General features: G+C 37.1%; 1 protein-coding gene across 3 annotated transcripts in view; it reads left to right on the top strand.

The window, feature by feature from the left end:
- The first annotated feature begins 1207 nt into the window (after positions 1 to 1207).
- Positions 1208 to 16193, top strand: part of LOC121423414 — a 155926-nt gene continuing 140940 nt past the window's right edge. For 2 of the 3 annotated variants that reach the window (XM_041618742.1, XM_041618743.1), the window contains exons 1-8: positions 1208 to 1472; positions 3863 to 3961; positions 9793 to 9931; positions 11631 to 11812; positions 12663 to 12850; positions 13606 to 13729; positions 14707 to 14721; positions 15950 to 16003. In XM_041618742.1, the coding sequence (XP_041474676.1) occupies positions 3901 to 3961; positions 9793 to 9931; positions 11631 to 11812; positions 12663 to 12850; positions 13606 to 13729; positions 14707 to 14721; positions 15950 to 16003 (763 nt within the window). In that variant the 5' untranslated portion in view covers positions 1208 to 1472; positions 3863 to 3900. The remainder of the gene's footprint in view (positions 1473 to 3862; positions 3962 to 9792; positions 9932 to 11630; positions 11813 to 12662; positions 12851 to 13605; positions 13730 to 14706; positions 14722 to 15949; positions 16004 to 16193) is intronic. The other variant, XM_041618741.1, reaches the window with a different exon arrangement.

Here is a 16193-nt window from a genome sequence, read left to right as displayed (position 1 = left end):
CAAAGTGTGTCTGAAAAAATAAGGACGTGACAACCACTAAAATAAATCATTTAAAAAGAATATGAGTTTATTACGCAGAACGAAAATACATTCATAATTACAGATTGATTACAAGTTGGCGATGCCTTGTATGGAGAATAAGACAATAATGAATAATGACGATGATGATGACGACGACGATGATGAAAATGGTGATGATGATGATGATGGTTGTGATGGTGATGACGATGATGATCATGCCGGTGATGATAATGATAATGATGACTATAATGATGATGATGTTGGTAATGATGTGAGGATGATGGTTATGATGATGATGATTCTAATGATGATCGTGATGGTGTTAATGACGACGACGATGATAATGATGACAGTGATGATGATGACGATGATGATGGTGATGACGATGGTAATGAAGAATGGTGGTAGTGATGACGATACTGATACCGATGATGGGGAAGATAAAGGTAATGATAATGGTCATGTCTCTGTCATGTCTGTGGTCTAGTGGTTAGGGCACCGTCCATCAAGCTGGGGGCCAGGGTTCGATACCCTGCAGATACTATACTCACCATTTTTTCTATAAGGAGGAGAGCTCTGGCGTACCTTGATTTTAAGCTTCGACTACTTTTCTCCTCCTCTCGCTACATGATATTTTATGATAGTGGGATGGTTGGGTTTAAATGGTGGGGGCTCAGCGGCATTAGCCATTCTGATATATGATGGCTATACTATATATAATAACAAATCAGCTGTATAGCGTTTGGGAATAACTCCCCGATGTTGCAACGGGGGAGGGGGGGGGGGGCTGGGTAGGCTTTCCCTATGGTGTGAAGTATTTAAAAAAAAATGTAGAAAAACGTAAAAAGGGGCGAGGAACAAAAGTGAAGAACGAATGAGGAATGCTACAAACAATAAAGGGTGTGTGTGTGTGTGTGGGGGGGGGCAGGACCTTTTAACTTTATTACCCCTATAATTCAATTTAGAAAATTATGACGTCGTTCTTAGGTAATCTTGCCCCCACCCCCTATCTAATTACCATCCTGGCTCTTCCTCTGGTATAACCGTTTGGATCACATATGTTTCAAAAGTAAAAACAATAGAACGTTTTCCCAAGCAACTTATACTACACTGACAAAACACTATAGGTCCAGCCAAATGCAGAATCGAAATCGATATGCAATAACCTTGGAGATTGATTCTAACAGTTTTTAACAATTGGGGGAAGGCGGCAACTTGCATAAACAGGAACTCTGATTCGTGCCACGCAAACTAATAGCGATATTGGTTTGGGATACTGATATTCCAGTAGTTAGAGCTGATCATCTGGGTTTTCCGAAGAACCTTAAAAAAAGCGTTTCGCCAATCGGCGGGAAAAGGCTCTTATCAAGAGACCAGTTGGAGGGGCAGCCTTATTTATCCAGAGTTTTTAATCAGATAACTACTTTGCAATCAGAGGTGTTTTTACACTGGTAAGTCTTCATGATTTATTTATTTATTTTTCCTGAAAATTTTGATTAACTACGTAGGAGGCATATCCGCTATGCTTGTCTTATGGGCTACCGCGCATCAATGAACATTAATGCGTACGTTGATTAATATTTTGATCTGGTTGGTTTGCTAACAATGAAGTTAAATATGCATTGAAAATGTATGTTGACATACAGATGCATCCTCTGTCTCCGTGACACTTCCCTCTGATGCGTTTGGTTTCGACTGGTTTGATTTTTTTCAATTTGTGTACTTGTATCGATTTGGAACATCGTTTAGTTGGAATATTTTGATAACAGTGTGTTAAAAAGATTATTTCACATACTCGCATAACCCCACTTTTCACCTTCCCGCTCTCTTTTTTCGCAGTTGCCTCTTATACTGTTCATAGTTGGCTGGTGTTTGGCTATTTTTGATAAGTGCTAATTGGTTTACATCTCTGTTTTGTTGTATCTATTCAATTTTGGAAAAAAGGTACATTAATATTAACAACATGTGTAATTTAGCATCCTCTGGACCGCCATATTATTCCAGAGTGGTCATTATTGTTTGATTTATTTCTTACTGTATTTGTATAAATTTTGAAGCATAGGATTTGTTTTTGTCTTGTTATTATAATTTTATGTGTATGGTAATAAAAGTTTTGTAACGATGACAATCCCTCAATCTCAAAATTTTATATGAATAACCTAAGAATTTGAATTTGTATCATCACCATTTATCGACATGAATCAGCTCAAATCAAGAGACTTCGGGGGCGGGGGGGGGGGGGGGCTGAAGAGGTGGATCAAGGATTCCATGAAAGCGGGGCACGTGCGGGGGTTCCAATTTGTTTTGCACTATTTTATAGGGGAAAGTGTTATTGTTGACAAAAGTACGCCATTGTTTCGCCAAACAGTGACCTTCAAAGGGAGATAAAAAGAAAAAAAATTGGACGCCAAATCAAGGTCTATTTACTAAATGGGCGCTGCAGAGACCACAAAATATACCAATATCTGTAAACTTTGATAGGAATGTGATAAAAGGTGAATACATGGAGTTGGAAAAAGAGTATTTCTTGTTCGATATATAAATGTTAAACATGCTAATTGTTTTATGTTAGATGACCAATTAGTGAAGTTGATACTAATGTGCTAATCGCGTTAGAACTGTTAAACTAATATCAAAGGGTTTGTGATGCTCGAAACTTTGCCAAAATAAAGTGGAGAAACCAACTCTGAACAAATGTTATTCATCACAGGGTTGCATTACCCATCAAATTCGTCGTTAAATACGCATTCCGATCAAATGACCGACCAATAACCAATCAAAAAGACTCTTAAAAATTTAAGATTGTCTGAACACTAACGAGCGAGCATTTTCTTTTATTATTAAACCCACCATGGGCATTTGTTATACACATAATTGAACAAGCGAACGTGATAAGTGAAGTTGTCGGAGTAGTATTTTCACAACTAGATTAAAGGTCAAGCCAACCCTATAAAAAAGCTGATTTGAAAAAAATTGAGAAAAATCAAACAAGCATAACACTGAGAAATAATGAATTCGATGTAAAATAATAAAGTCATAACATTTCAAAGTTTCCCCTATTTATTCTCAAAAGAATATATGCACAACTCAGTGGCATGCAAATGGGAGAGTCGATGATGTCCCCCACTAACTATTTCTTTTGTTTTTTATTGTTTGAATTATACACAATTTTTCAATTTTAACAGAATCGGCAAACAGGACCAACTTAACCGAGCCATAAAATGCTAACAATGGTAATACCACATGTTCAGGGGGGGGGGGGAATAAAACTTAGTTTCACAGGTAAAAAAGAGAAAACAAGAATTTCATATTCCATATAATAGAATATAAAATAAATAGTGAGTTGATGAGGTTATCAGTCCCCTCATTTGCATACCGACCAGGATGTACGTAATTTTGACTGTTTTTTTTATTAAATGAAACTTTAAAATGTCATAATTTTCTTATTTTACACCCGATTTGGATTGCATTTTCAGTGTTGCTTGTTGCATTTTCCCTTTTTGTCAAAATCAACTTAATGTTGGGGTGGAGTTCTCCTGTAAAGGGTGTGCCAAATCCCATGAAACTGTTAAGTGGAGCATATAAGAATCAATGATGATGCAGAATTTTTCATAACAGGTCTACCCGACAAGATGTAATCATATCGTCATTCAAATGAATCTTAATGTTTAGTTGTTCTTTAACTTTATATCTCTCATACGTTCTTATCACATGTTTTGTGAACAATTCTGATTTCATGATATTGCTTTAAAAACACATGAGTGACTGTAAAAATGCTATCCACAATTTAGACCAATACCTATTTAGCAATGAAACTTTTTTTCCTCCATTTATTTTTCAGAGATAACCCACTAAACTGCGTTTCTCGAACAACGCAGTATGGCGTGGATAGGCGCCGCGTGGCTTCTTGCCGCGCTATTCTTTGACCCAGCCATGGGAAGTAAGTACATGATTTGAGTCTATTATTCAATCTGAGAAAAAAAATTATGCTATTTAGAAGCTTTTCTCGTCTAAAGTTACTGGAATTTAGGACATTACGGGTTCTTAAAAGGGGTTTCATGACAATTTTGTTCCGGTGACAATTGCTTCTCTGCAAATTCCACGCATTAATGGAATGACCAACTTCAACCCTAGATTTAAAGGGATGGTCCGGGCTGAGGATATTTATATCTAAGTAAATAGAGTAAAATTCAAAGAGCAAAATGTTATCAATATTTATGAAAAGTTGGCTGATAATGTCATCTCCACTTTATTCTTTCTTATGTTATTACATGAAATCATAAATGTTTCATTTCTTTCATACATGTGTAAATGATGTGTCTCCATAATGATGAAAAAAGTTGCGGCAATAAATAACTAATGTACTTAATCAGCTGTCAATCCAATAGTTTTAGTTTTTGGTAGGAAAAAAATGAATAAACCTAATTTCATATAATATAATACAAAAGAACAAGTGGGGATATGACATCATCAGCCCACCTAATGAATATTCATAAAGACATACCTAGAACTGTTTCACCGGAATAATGCAAATCTTTAAAATGCAATATCATCCGATTTTGATCAAATTTTCAGCATTTTGCTTTGTGGATTTTATATTGAGATATATATATTGTCAGCCCGGACCATTCTATTAACACTATACCCTTTCCGAAATCTAACCCTAAACCTACATAAAACCACAAGGCCCGTATTCTGAAGTCAGGTTGAACTTAGACCATGGTCTAACTCTGTGCTAAAATTATGGGAAGCCAAAAGTGTCAAATTTTTATTAATTTGTATGTTTTTTATGTTAACTTTGCTCTTTCCTGATTCTTCAATGGTGAAGATAATCATCTATTTATACTTCCTGGGGCCCGTTGCAGAAAGAGTTGCGTTTAAACGCAAGTCAAAAAATCAATTGCAAGTCCAAAATGCGCGCTGTTGATTGGTTGAAAATCAAGTTGCGCGTGATTTTTAGAGTTGCGATTGATTGCAACTCTTTCTGCAACGGGCCCCTGGACAATTATGAATGATTTAGGGCCAAATGAGCTGAAATAAGATATCTTTACTGATAGTGATTTATGTAACAACTGGCTATCCATACTTAAACACGACTTTAAACCTGAGTTCAAGTTAAACCCGACTTCAGAATACGGGACTATGACAACCCTAACCCTATCTCAGAAAAAATAAATGTGCCACTCATTGGACCCTTAAAAGACGTTAACATGGTTAAAGGGGAATGAAACCTTTGGAATAAGTAGGCTTTTGTCGAAACAGAAAAATCAAAGAAGCAGATCAACGAAAGTTTGAGAAAAATTGGACAAACAATAATAAAGTTATGAACATTTGAATATTGCAATCACTAATGCTACGGAGATCCTCTCATTGGCAATGCGACAAGAATGTGTGATGTCACATGTGAACAACTTTCCCTTTGATGGACTATAAACTACCCCCGAAATGTCTCTTTTTGCTTTTTCTTATGGTGATACATACTCTTTATCTATGGTGTGTTCTTTAAACATCTGTATTGCATACCCTCCTATAGAAAGAACACATGATCTACTGATAGATGTGATGAAAAAGGCAATTTAGTGAAATACTTACTAAAGTAATATGGGGAGAGTTGTTCACAAGTGACATCACACATCCTTTTTGCATTGCCAATGAGGGGATCTCCATAGCATTTAGTGATTGCAATATTCAAATGCTCGTAACTTTCTAATTGTTTGTCCGATTTTTCTCAAACTTTCGTTGATCTGTTTCTTTGATTTTTCTGTTTTCACCCATGCTATCTTTTTCTCAAGGTTTCATTCTCCTTTAAGGGGTATAAGAAGGTTCGAAATACGGCAGTGATGTAAATACGGTCCAAGGAGAGGATTCTGATTGGAACAAATTCAGCTGTAATGTCCAACGTTTGGGCCATCCAAACGATATGAAGAGCCATAGCCATAAAGGGTGGTGTTTTTTTTTTTGGGGGGGGTAGGGGGTACGTAAACCGTGTAAAGTACTCTGTTATATCTTTCTTGCTGAAAATTTGCAGTCGTGTTTGATCATGTATGGTTATTGAAATGCGAGAGAGCTAAGCTAAGGGGAATGCATTTGGATTGAATATTCTTTTAGGGGGGGTATAAAAGTGTCAGAGACTGAAAATGCTATACTTTTAATATTATGTAAAGTTATTGTGAATAGTCGTAATGAGTGAGCCATGAAGGGTTCATCTTAGTCTTAATTTTAGAGAAAGAAAAGGGACACCTATCAATGGTAAAAACTGTGGTGTTAAAACTGACACCAATTGGTGTTAATAGAGGACCACACCCCGAGGTATTAAAAGAACTCCCTAGAGATTGAACATAAAATCAACGAGTGTAAATGTAACAACCATAGGCATGATAGGTGTTGTCATAACACCTATAGGTGTAAAATAACTGGTGTGGTCCTCTATGTACACGGTTAACACCACAGTTTTTTATGTGTAATATTGATTATTTAGTTTAAAAAACAATTGTGATTTCTCTTCAAAAACTGCGAGGCACCAGACAGTGCCAATGAAAATGGTACCTGAATGTACTTGGAGGATACCTCTATCAAGACATATCATGGAACTAATGATTAAATATTCATATTTTAAACAATTCAACTTTACAAAAGTGGGACATTTTTTCTGACTCACTCTGTAGTGTAATTTTAACACCTCAGGGTGTGGTCCTCTATCAACACCAGTTGGTGTCAGTTTCAACACCGCAGTTATTACAGTGTAACTCTTTGTACAACAGGGCATTGGACCCAATTGCTAAGCAGCTATTGTGTTTTGCATCCTGTGGTACCCATTTAACGCATGGAAGAAGAGGGGGTAAAGTGTGGATTGAGGCCTTATCAAAGATAGGTAGCGGTGGGTTTCGAACACACAACTCGCTCATAACAAGGCGAGGATCAGAACCACTACACCACAACACTTCCCCCTTCTCACTACCTTGATTGGTCTTTTTCATTCATTTTCTCTACCACACTTGCCTTGTCCTGTTCTGTTTTTTTTTGTTTGTGTGTGTGCCGTTTTTGTCATTGTTGTGTTTTTAGTATTCGTCCTCTCTTGTCAAAGTGATTGTCTGTTCACTCACTCCTGGGGAGTGTTTCATCAATATTTTCATCCGACAAGTTGTCAGATCTGACATATTTCCATGATTTTGATTGGCTGAGAGGCAATGTTCCTATGGTAACTGTCGGATAAAATGGGACTTGTCGGATAAAACGTCTGACAATTCAATTCATGAAACGCCCCCCTGAACACAGGTTTTTTTTTATACAGCAGGGGTATGATATAACATTTTTTTCTGTTAATTGTAACTAAGCGAGTAAACATAAAAAGCTTGACCCCACTGGTATTCTTTTTCATTGTACAAACCTTTTTAATTTACGAATCGAATTTCATTGATCAAAGATTTACTTTAACTATTTATTGCAGGGAACCCATTCTAATAAGCTTTGCTTTCCAGTGGGTTCCCTTTTTTCATTTCTGTATATGATATTTTTGTGTTATGCTTTACATTGTAACTCTGGTTAAATTTTGGAATGAAAAAGAATAAACGCAATCAATCAATCAATCAATCAATCAAAACACTGACACACTCCTATAATACCAACAATACAATTTTGTTTTACATGATTATTGATGTTCCCATCAAATTATCAAAACCATATATCTCTCAAAAATATGGATGAAATTATACAGCAACGCATTGGAACCATATTATACTGTTTTTTTAAAGCGTAATATTTGCTGTGAGCACTGTATTCACTTATTCATTCTGATTGTGCAGCTGGTTTATGAATAAGTTATCATACTATAATATACATGTACTTTATTGCTAATTCGATTATTGAAATGACATGCAATTCGATTTTTCTAACAACCAAAACATTAAGCTTAACCAATTTCAAATTGAATTGAATGATCTTTTATTTTGTTGTGAAGATCACATTATTCGATCAGTGTAAAATGGAAGTTGACTTATTGATCGAGTAGCTGGCATTTTATGATTCCATTTTCAAAATTGCCACCGTCATCCAAAATTAATTAATATTATACAGATATTTAAAGAAATATCTCTGACGGATTCCATGCTTTATCATTTAGAATGAACATGCAGGAAAAGACAGAGCAGATGTCACAAAATGGGAAAATCGATATGTTTTACTCAAATCTGTCAAAATTCAAACAGATGTCCCGTCGCATATCAAAAGAATATTTCTATCTTTTGGAAACAAAAACTGTAGCTTAGATTAGTATTGATTAATTTTATTATAAATATAGATGTTGTAATACAGGAAGTATTGCAACAGTGTTTCTAATATGCTTGTTCGTCTCTTGTGTTCGTTTGCTGCAGATGCAGTGCCATCAAATAGATTTTTTAAATGATATTTTATTTCTTCCTTTTCAAAATATTGAAGATTACTACGATAAATCATGCAAAATAATCAGCAAAATGAAAACAATTCTATAGGCACAACATCGATGAGACCAGATATTCAGATATTCAAAATTTATTGTCATGCTCAAAATAAAAAGAAATTACATTGGCATACAAATCATTTTCCGACTGTTGGTATATACGAAGAATAATATATAATGTGTAATAAATAATTACAAAAAATGGCACTAGATAATATACAATGCAAAATTACACAGTGAACCTAATACTAACCCAAAATGATATAATATTACGTTGAAAGGGCAGCTACACTGAAACTCTACCTGGTTAAGAGGGGGAACGCCCCAAGCACGGTGCCGGTCCAACACATCCATGGGCCCCGGTTCAATCACAATCGACACACCACAATACATCACACTACCAAAAAAAACCCATCCACACCATACTAATAAAGACATTACACAAAATTCACATCAAAAACACACTCCATACCACACATTATAATGACACATAACACTACAACACAACTCACAACACTTCATACCAGTCCACATTACACACCACTCAAAGTCATCATGGGGCCTTTTCACAGTTGAAATCTTTAATCATCATTGAATGATGATTTCTATTGTAATCGTGATTGTGATCAGCGTTCGTGATTCTAGTATCATGTCCTAGTATGGATTCACACTTGCTAAACATTCGTCATTAGCCTAAGTTTTTTTACTGGAATCATCATCAAAATAACGATTTTTTTAACCGTGTGAAAGGGCAGAAGATCTTTTGATGTATAGCCATTGTGGCGTAAACAGAATCACAAATGTGTGTTCATACAATGTGTAGACTATTGTGTTCTCCTTGTTTAAGTAAAACAAACAACAACAACAGCCACAAAAAATGAAACCTCTTCTCTAATATATACATATATATTTTAAGGTTGCAAAATTTTGATGTGAGATCCACGATGTCAGTTTTAAATCTATAAATGAATAAGTACAATATATTGCTGATACCGTAATAAATCTAGGGGACGCGACTACCCCCAATATCCTGTTCCAGTATGGATATACAGTGAAACCTGTCTATAGTGATCACCCAAGGGAAACACAAAATGTGGCCTTTATAGACAGGTGGCTGCTATAGACATGTTCTTATACACACAATCTGCCTCAATGGGAATCGGTTTTAATGGTCACTATAGGCAGGTGGCCACTATAGACAGGTGGCCACTAACACAGGTTTGATGGTATTGTTATTTTTTTAATGCACCCTTCCCAAACTCACTTCCATTCGATAAGGAAAGTAAAGATTACCCCCAAACTCTTGATTTGTATTATTTATTTCATTTTTTAAATAGAAAATACCCGTGTGTGTCAGGACGAAATGCTTACAATTGACTGCCAAGGAAACTACATCAATATACACGGTGCTGTATGGGGTAGGATGGACGATACTGTGTGCAAGGATGCGTCGGCAATCATCAGTGAAACAGAGTTGTAAGTGCTTAAAGGACAAGTCCATCCCAACAAAAAGTTTTTTTTGAATAAAAAGAGAAAAATCCAACAAGCACAACACTGAAAAATTCACCAAAATTAGATGTAAAATAAGAAAGTTATGACATTTTAAAGTTTCGCTTATTTCACAGAACATTTCTATGCACATCCTGGTCAGTATGCAAATGAGGGGACTGATGAAATCACTCACTCACTATTTCTTTTGTATTTTATTATATGAAATATAAAATATTCTTATTTCCCCTCTTTGTCCTGCGGAACAAAGCTTTATTCCTCCCATTACCATTGTTATAATATTTTATGGTTCAGTTAACATGGTCCTTCATGTCAAATGGGTAAGAATTGAAATATTTTTAAATTCAACAATAAAAACAAAAGAAATAGTGAGTGACATCATCGACTCTCTCATTTCATATTTTGTGGAAAATAAGCGAAACTTTAAAATGTCATAACTTTCTTATTTTACATCCAACATGTCCAATTTTGATCAAATTTTCTGCATCATGCTCGTTTGATTTTTCTTTGTTTATTCAATTCAACATTTTTCTGGACTTGACCTTTAAGTCGTTTTATTCATTAAGACCATAATCAATGGTAACTCTGGTAGGAACTCGGCAGGACAGCGTTTCGCTGGAAAACGTCAAGCTCATATATAACCATTACCTTTGAAACATTTTACCCCTGGGTCAATCAGTCATAGTGACTGACCTTATAGACTGTATTACTCTCGGGTCTTTTTTTAAATCAATGTGGAGACAATGACAGAGTGAGGATTCGAACACACAACCTTGCGATTATGAGTCCAATGCTTTAACCACTAGACCACACGACCCGTGTAATGTAATCATGATTTTTATAAAACTACATTTTGATGTTGTGTGTTGAATTGTGTTAAGCATAATACTTGAGATGAAAATAACATTCTTTGCAGGTAAGGTAATAAAGAAACCCATACACTTGCAAATGTATTTCCGAATCACCAATTAATTTTGAATAATAATTCATGAGGAATCGTAGAAATGTTTTCCCATCGAAAATGATCCCCCAAATATAAATCGTATGTTCAAAATCTCTTCAATCATGTTCACTGAATATGTAAAATGTAATTGAAAAGTACTGGATAATTATATTAAAAAACAAGGGACAATTCCTTCTACTTAAATTAAGTCATGTGCTTTTTAGCAAGTAACATTTACCTTGGTTTCGGTATGAAAGTTATTTTTAAAAACATATACTTTTTGAAAAGGGGTTTATTCAAATTCAAAGGGGTCTACTCAGTCGGTAACGCGTCTGCCCGTCGAACCAAAGATCGTGGGTTCGAGTCCAACCCGGGCAGATGACTGAAGCCAGTGCGTTGTGTGTAAACGTCTCTCCCATGTTTCATAGATGCAGGCTATGTTACAATGGAAAACACTCCGTTTCTCGGATAGGACGTTAAATGGAGGCCCCGTGTAGAGGAGAGTCACCACCTTTGCATGTTAAGAACCCACTGCACTATTCGAATAAGAGTAGGGGGAAACCCCGGTGTAGTGGTCCACCTGCATTCCCCCAATCGGTTATATCGGGAGGAGAGACCTGCGGGTCATAGTGATTCAGTTCGCTTTTCGCCTCCCTGGCACAGGTGACGCCAAACAAATGATAATAATTTCATTTTATTTCAATACTAATAATTCTTCTACAGCCAGCATTGCAAGGCTGACATCTCTTGGTTTGCAGTGTCTTTCCATTGCCAGGGACAGAAAATGTGCAAACTTCCGGTCATGAACTCGACTTTCTTTGGGGTCGATCCTTGTCCAGGAACGCGCAAATACTTGGAGGTCAGTTACGAGTGCATGGATTCGGAGCAGAAATGTGAATTTAGAAGTAAGTCCCAGACTTTCCTTTTTGCTCCAACCTAAATAATATGTAAAGTTAACTAGGTGCCACAGAACTGTTTTTGAAAGTGTGGGGGGGGGGGGGGGCTGAGCCGAAAGTGGGTGGGGGCTAATACCATAAAGACACAATCAGATGGTCATTTTACTTTTTTGTTCAAGCTTTTTGAGAGAAAAAAGTGTGTGTGTGTGTTTGTGTGGGGAGGAGGGGGTGGGGGAGGGGGCTTCAGACCCCTTTCAGCATCCATTCCGCGGCCTGGTTAACTTGTTTAAAGCTATGTAATAGTGCTTGGTATAGATTGCTGACTATTTGATCATTGTGGCCATTCGGGTGTGTGTGTGTGTGTGTGTGTGGGGGGGGGATCCTCTCATACGAATTTTCGGCCCTTTCCCCCTAGCACAGATAAGCAGTTTTGACTTGAATTTTGTTCTTAAAAGCTTCCCTCAATTTTGAGCAAGAAAGGAGATCTGTTCATATTAAGTTCCTATTGGGATTCGAACCCACGTCCTTGCCATTGTAAGCGCAAGGATTATCCCATTGTGCCACGCTGACCGGTTGCTAAAGTCATTGCCAATTACTGTAAAGCTTTGAGATTCGTGTTTAACACCATGGACCTATTACATGTTATCATTAAGTGTAGTCTTTGACGGAATAAACCATATTCTGACGCCAAGGAGGAAAATGTCGTATAGGAAAAATAATTTAGCATCCAGGGATGGTCACATTCTTTGTACAAATATTTCATTTCATTGCCACTATTCATGATTGACACGGTGTTAATGTAACCGAAAGCACGATCTACCATATAAATCTAATTTATGACATCTTGCTTTATATACAGACTTTGAGCCGAGCCAGCTGAGGACATCGTACGCTTGTCGGGACGAACTGCTCACCCCGTCGTGCCCAGAGGGGCAAGTCATACACCCTCTGGAGGCCAACTATGGTAGGATGGGTACTGACGTGTGCCCCACCGATCAGATTAATTATGATGACGTCAATTGCCGGTCTCCGCCCACATTTCAAAGGGTTTGTAGAAAAAAAGCAATCGAAGTCACGTATTTTTCATTGAATGGTAGAATAGACCTCATGATGATGACGCCATGATCTCATAGCGCCCTCCCTCAAAGGATATAGGAATGCGCGTGAAGGGGTTCGTCAGAGATCGTCCAGCTGCAGATAACCAACGCATGCAAGGGCAAGGCAATGGGTTTCAGCCTCTAAGATGGCGGCACGAAGGCGTCAATGCCTACGAATAAGATTTATGGTTATGATGAAGGATGGACATTTATCTGATTTGAGTAATCATATATATTTTACTCGTAAGAAAACTACCAGGTTAGGCTAGCAGTGACCCGTGAATGAGGTCCAAGGCAAACCTCGTCTCGTCAGAAGGGGCAAATTTTTGTTTTACTAGTCGCAAAACAAAAAATACTGTTATGAAAGAACTCCCTTAACTTTGGTAACCGTTCTTGTATAGGCTGAAGGCCTGGTCACACCGCCCGAGCGTTGTTAGAGCGGTCGTGGAGCGGAGAGAAAAAGAAAATCATCACCGCCCGCTACTGTTCACCATTTTCTCGATTTTTTCCCCAATCATGCCAATTTTGTGAGCGAAATTCGACCCCCTCTCCCTACCGCTCCACGATCGCTCCAACAACGCTCTGGTGGTGTGACCAGGCCTTTAGTTAGTTGCTCTTCGCCCATTCTTGGACCGGACATTTCATTTTGCTTACTTTATCTTTTTAAAGAGTAACATGTAAACATTTGTTTCTTTCAAAATATAGGTTTGTTTAGACTGCCGAGGAAAACAGGAGTGTAAGATAGACTCTAGATTGTTTGAAGATAATTGTGTGAACACCGATAAATACATCAGCTTCCAGTATGAGTGCGTGACACCGGGTGGCCAAAGTAAGAGATTCTTGGATTTGAATTCAGGCGCGGATCCAGAGTCGGCCTATTACACTTACGGCGTGCGAATTGGCGGGAAAATTGTCAAGCAAAAACAAAACGAAACAAAGCCAAATTGACCCCCACCCCCCAAAAAAACAAGGTTATCATAAAAATTAATGACATTTTGTCTCCTGAAAATGACAAACAATAATAAAAAGAAAAAAAAATAGGTAACCGCTTCCCAAACGAATGCATTTTCAGGTGCGCCTTTTTCTTTACCACATTTTCAAGGGGTGCGCCCTCATCGTCTGTCTCTTGGATCCGCGCCTGTTAATCTTATTCTTTCCTCTTCTTTCTGCATATTATTCATTTAGATAATAACACACACAGGAAATTGTGTTTGGTTCAATTACTTTTTGTTACCATGCTATATAGTCACAGACACGAAAACGAATTCGAGCAGACCGATGGTAAATCATTTGGTCATAACGTAATAGCTTCGAAGGTAGCACCCGTCCAATATCCACGAGTTCCGCTATAAACTGCCCTTGCTCATAGGCCTATAACAGAAATCTGTATTAGATGATATGCATTGAACTATTATAGGTTCCATGGATAAGTTTTATTTTTTTGAAGGGGCGAACTATCAATTTTGAATAAACCTTCAAGGAAATCAACACCCACAACTACAGAAATATTTTCTGATCTTCATATTAACATGATTGGCATGTTTTTGTTGATTATTTGATATACTAATATCCGCTTTCACCAATTATAAAAGATTCGTCCTTTCACTGTTTGAATTATTTTCCTTTACGTTATTTTTTATATTTCCTCTACCGCTAATGTGCAAACTTCCCTTTGTTCGTTTACGAAAAACAATGAAAACATAAATATCATTTCTGCATTAGGGAATGTTACCATGTCTCTTGCGTTTATTTTAATTCTAATATTTTATTATCTGAATTTTCGTTTTCTCTCCGCTTCAAATGCAGTTGTCAAGCAAATAGGTAAGTGAGCTTCTTTATTCGGATCGTTTTCTAAATATGAATTTAAATCCAAAGCCAACCTAGCACAAATGCGGGGATCAAACCCGGTAATTTCAAGAGCCAATCAACTTAACAGTTGCAAACGGCCATTGTTCAGCATACCCACTTTCAGCCAATCAAAATCGTTGTTTGAAACTGTTATTTGAAACAGTTATCGTGGGTGCTACGTGCAAACATGCGCCACACGGCCATGTCTCTTTTTTTGCCCCCTTTCTTTGTTTAGCCTGTATTTTACAAACAATTGTTATTGGTATAGTCCTAACAAAACGCTTTCTTTTTATAAAAATATATCCATGTATAAAATTAATATTTTTGTAGACAATATATAAAACATAAACCCAATTGCCTTGAGCAATTATCATGACCACACCCTTATACCAGACAAATTCTTATAGTAGTCCCATTAATAGAAATTGAACGGATTTATTATCAAATCTAGTTCGCGTGACGCCCCTACAAAGAAAGTATTATGAGAAACTTAATAATGGTTATTTCAGATACAAGAATACAATTTGAACGGTTGAACATAAATGATTAAAATGACAGAAAAGAAGAGTATAAAAAAGAATAGGGCTCGTGAAAGTTAAATTAAATACTGTTGCACAGAGGCATGCGAACCCTCGGATTATTCCATATCAATTCATGAATGAAATTCCTGTGAATCCCCCTACTATTGTTATGATTTCGTTTGTAAAAATTGCTCCTGATTGCAAGACACAAGGTTGGTATTTGCTATTACTTTGACTTGCTATCCTTCTCCAATTTCTTGCAACACCACCTTACCCAGGGGCCGCGGAACGGTTTTCAAGTGGGGGGGCTGAGCCAAAAGTTAGAGGGGGGGCTGACCATGCTAAAATTCACAATCTATGGTCATTTTTACGTTTTTATACACGGTTTTGGAAAAAAATATGGGGGGGGGGGGCTGGAGCCCACCAGCCCCCCGGTTCCGCTGCCCCTGTGACCACTGTTGATCAAAATATGTATGTGACTTCTTCGGTTCTACTTCGGTTCCCCAGACTACATTCTCCCCTTTTCCATTTTGCTACCCCTTCGGCACTTGTTCCCTTGCCCCCTCCATAGAAACGACAATGAGCATTAACATTACTTCTTTTTAGAAATTGTACATTGTCTCATCCATATAGGGGCACAGTTTTTATCTTGACATTAATATTTGTAATTTCTTTCGAAGATCCCGTAGATGGCGAAGTGTACATACCCCCGGTTCGAGAACCAGAAGCCCCCAGTAAGTCGAGTATGATTATGATAACGTAGATATGGTTATGATTATGATTCTGGTTATTGGTATGGTCATCGTTATGTTTATGATAATTTGATTATGGTCATTATTATGAGTATATGATAATGTTTATGATTGATGTTTAGGATTGTGATGCATGATTGTGATCATGCTTTTGATCATGACTATGATTATG

The sequence above is a fragment of the Lytechinus variegatus genome, chromosome 11 (genome assembly GCF_018143015.1).
Source record: "Lytechinus variegatus isolate NC3 chromosome 11, Lvar_3.0, whole genome shotgun sequence".
NCBI lineage: Eukaryota > Metazoa > Echinodermata > Echinoidea > Temnopleuroida > Toxopneustidae > Lytechinus > Lytechinus variegatus.
This window is presented reverse-complemented; position numbering and strand designations above follow the sequence as displayed.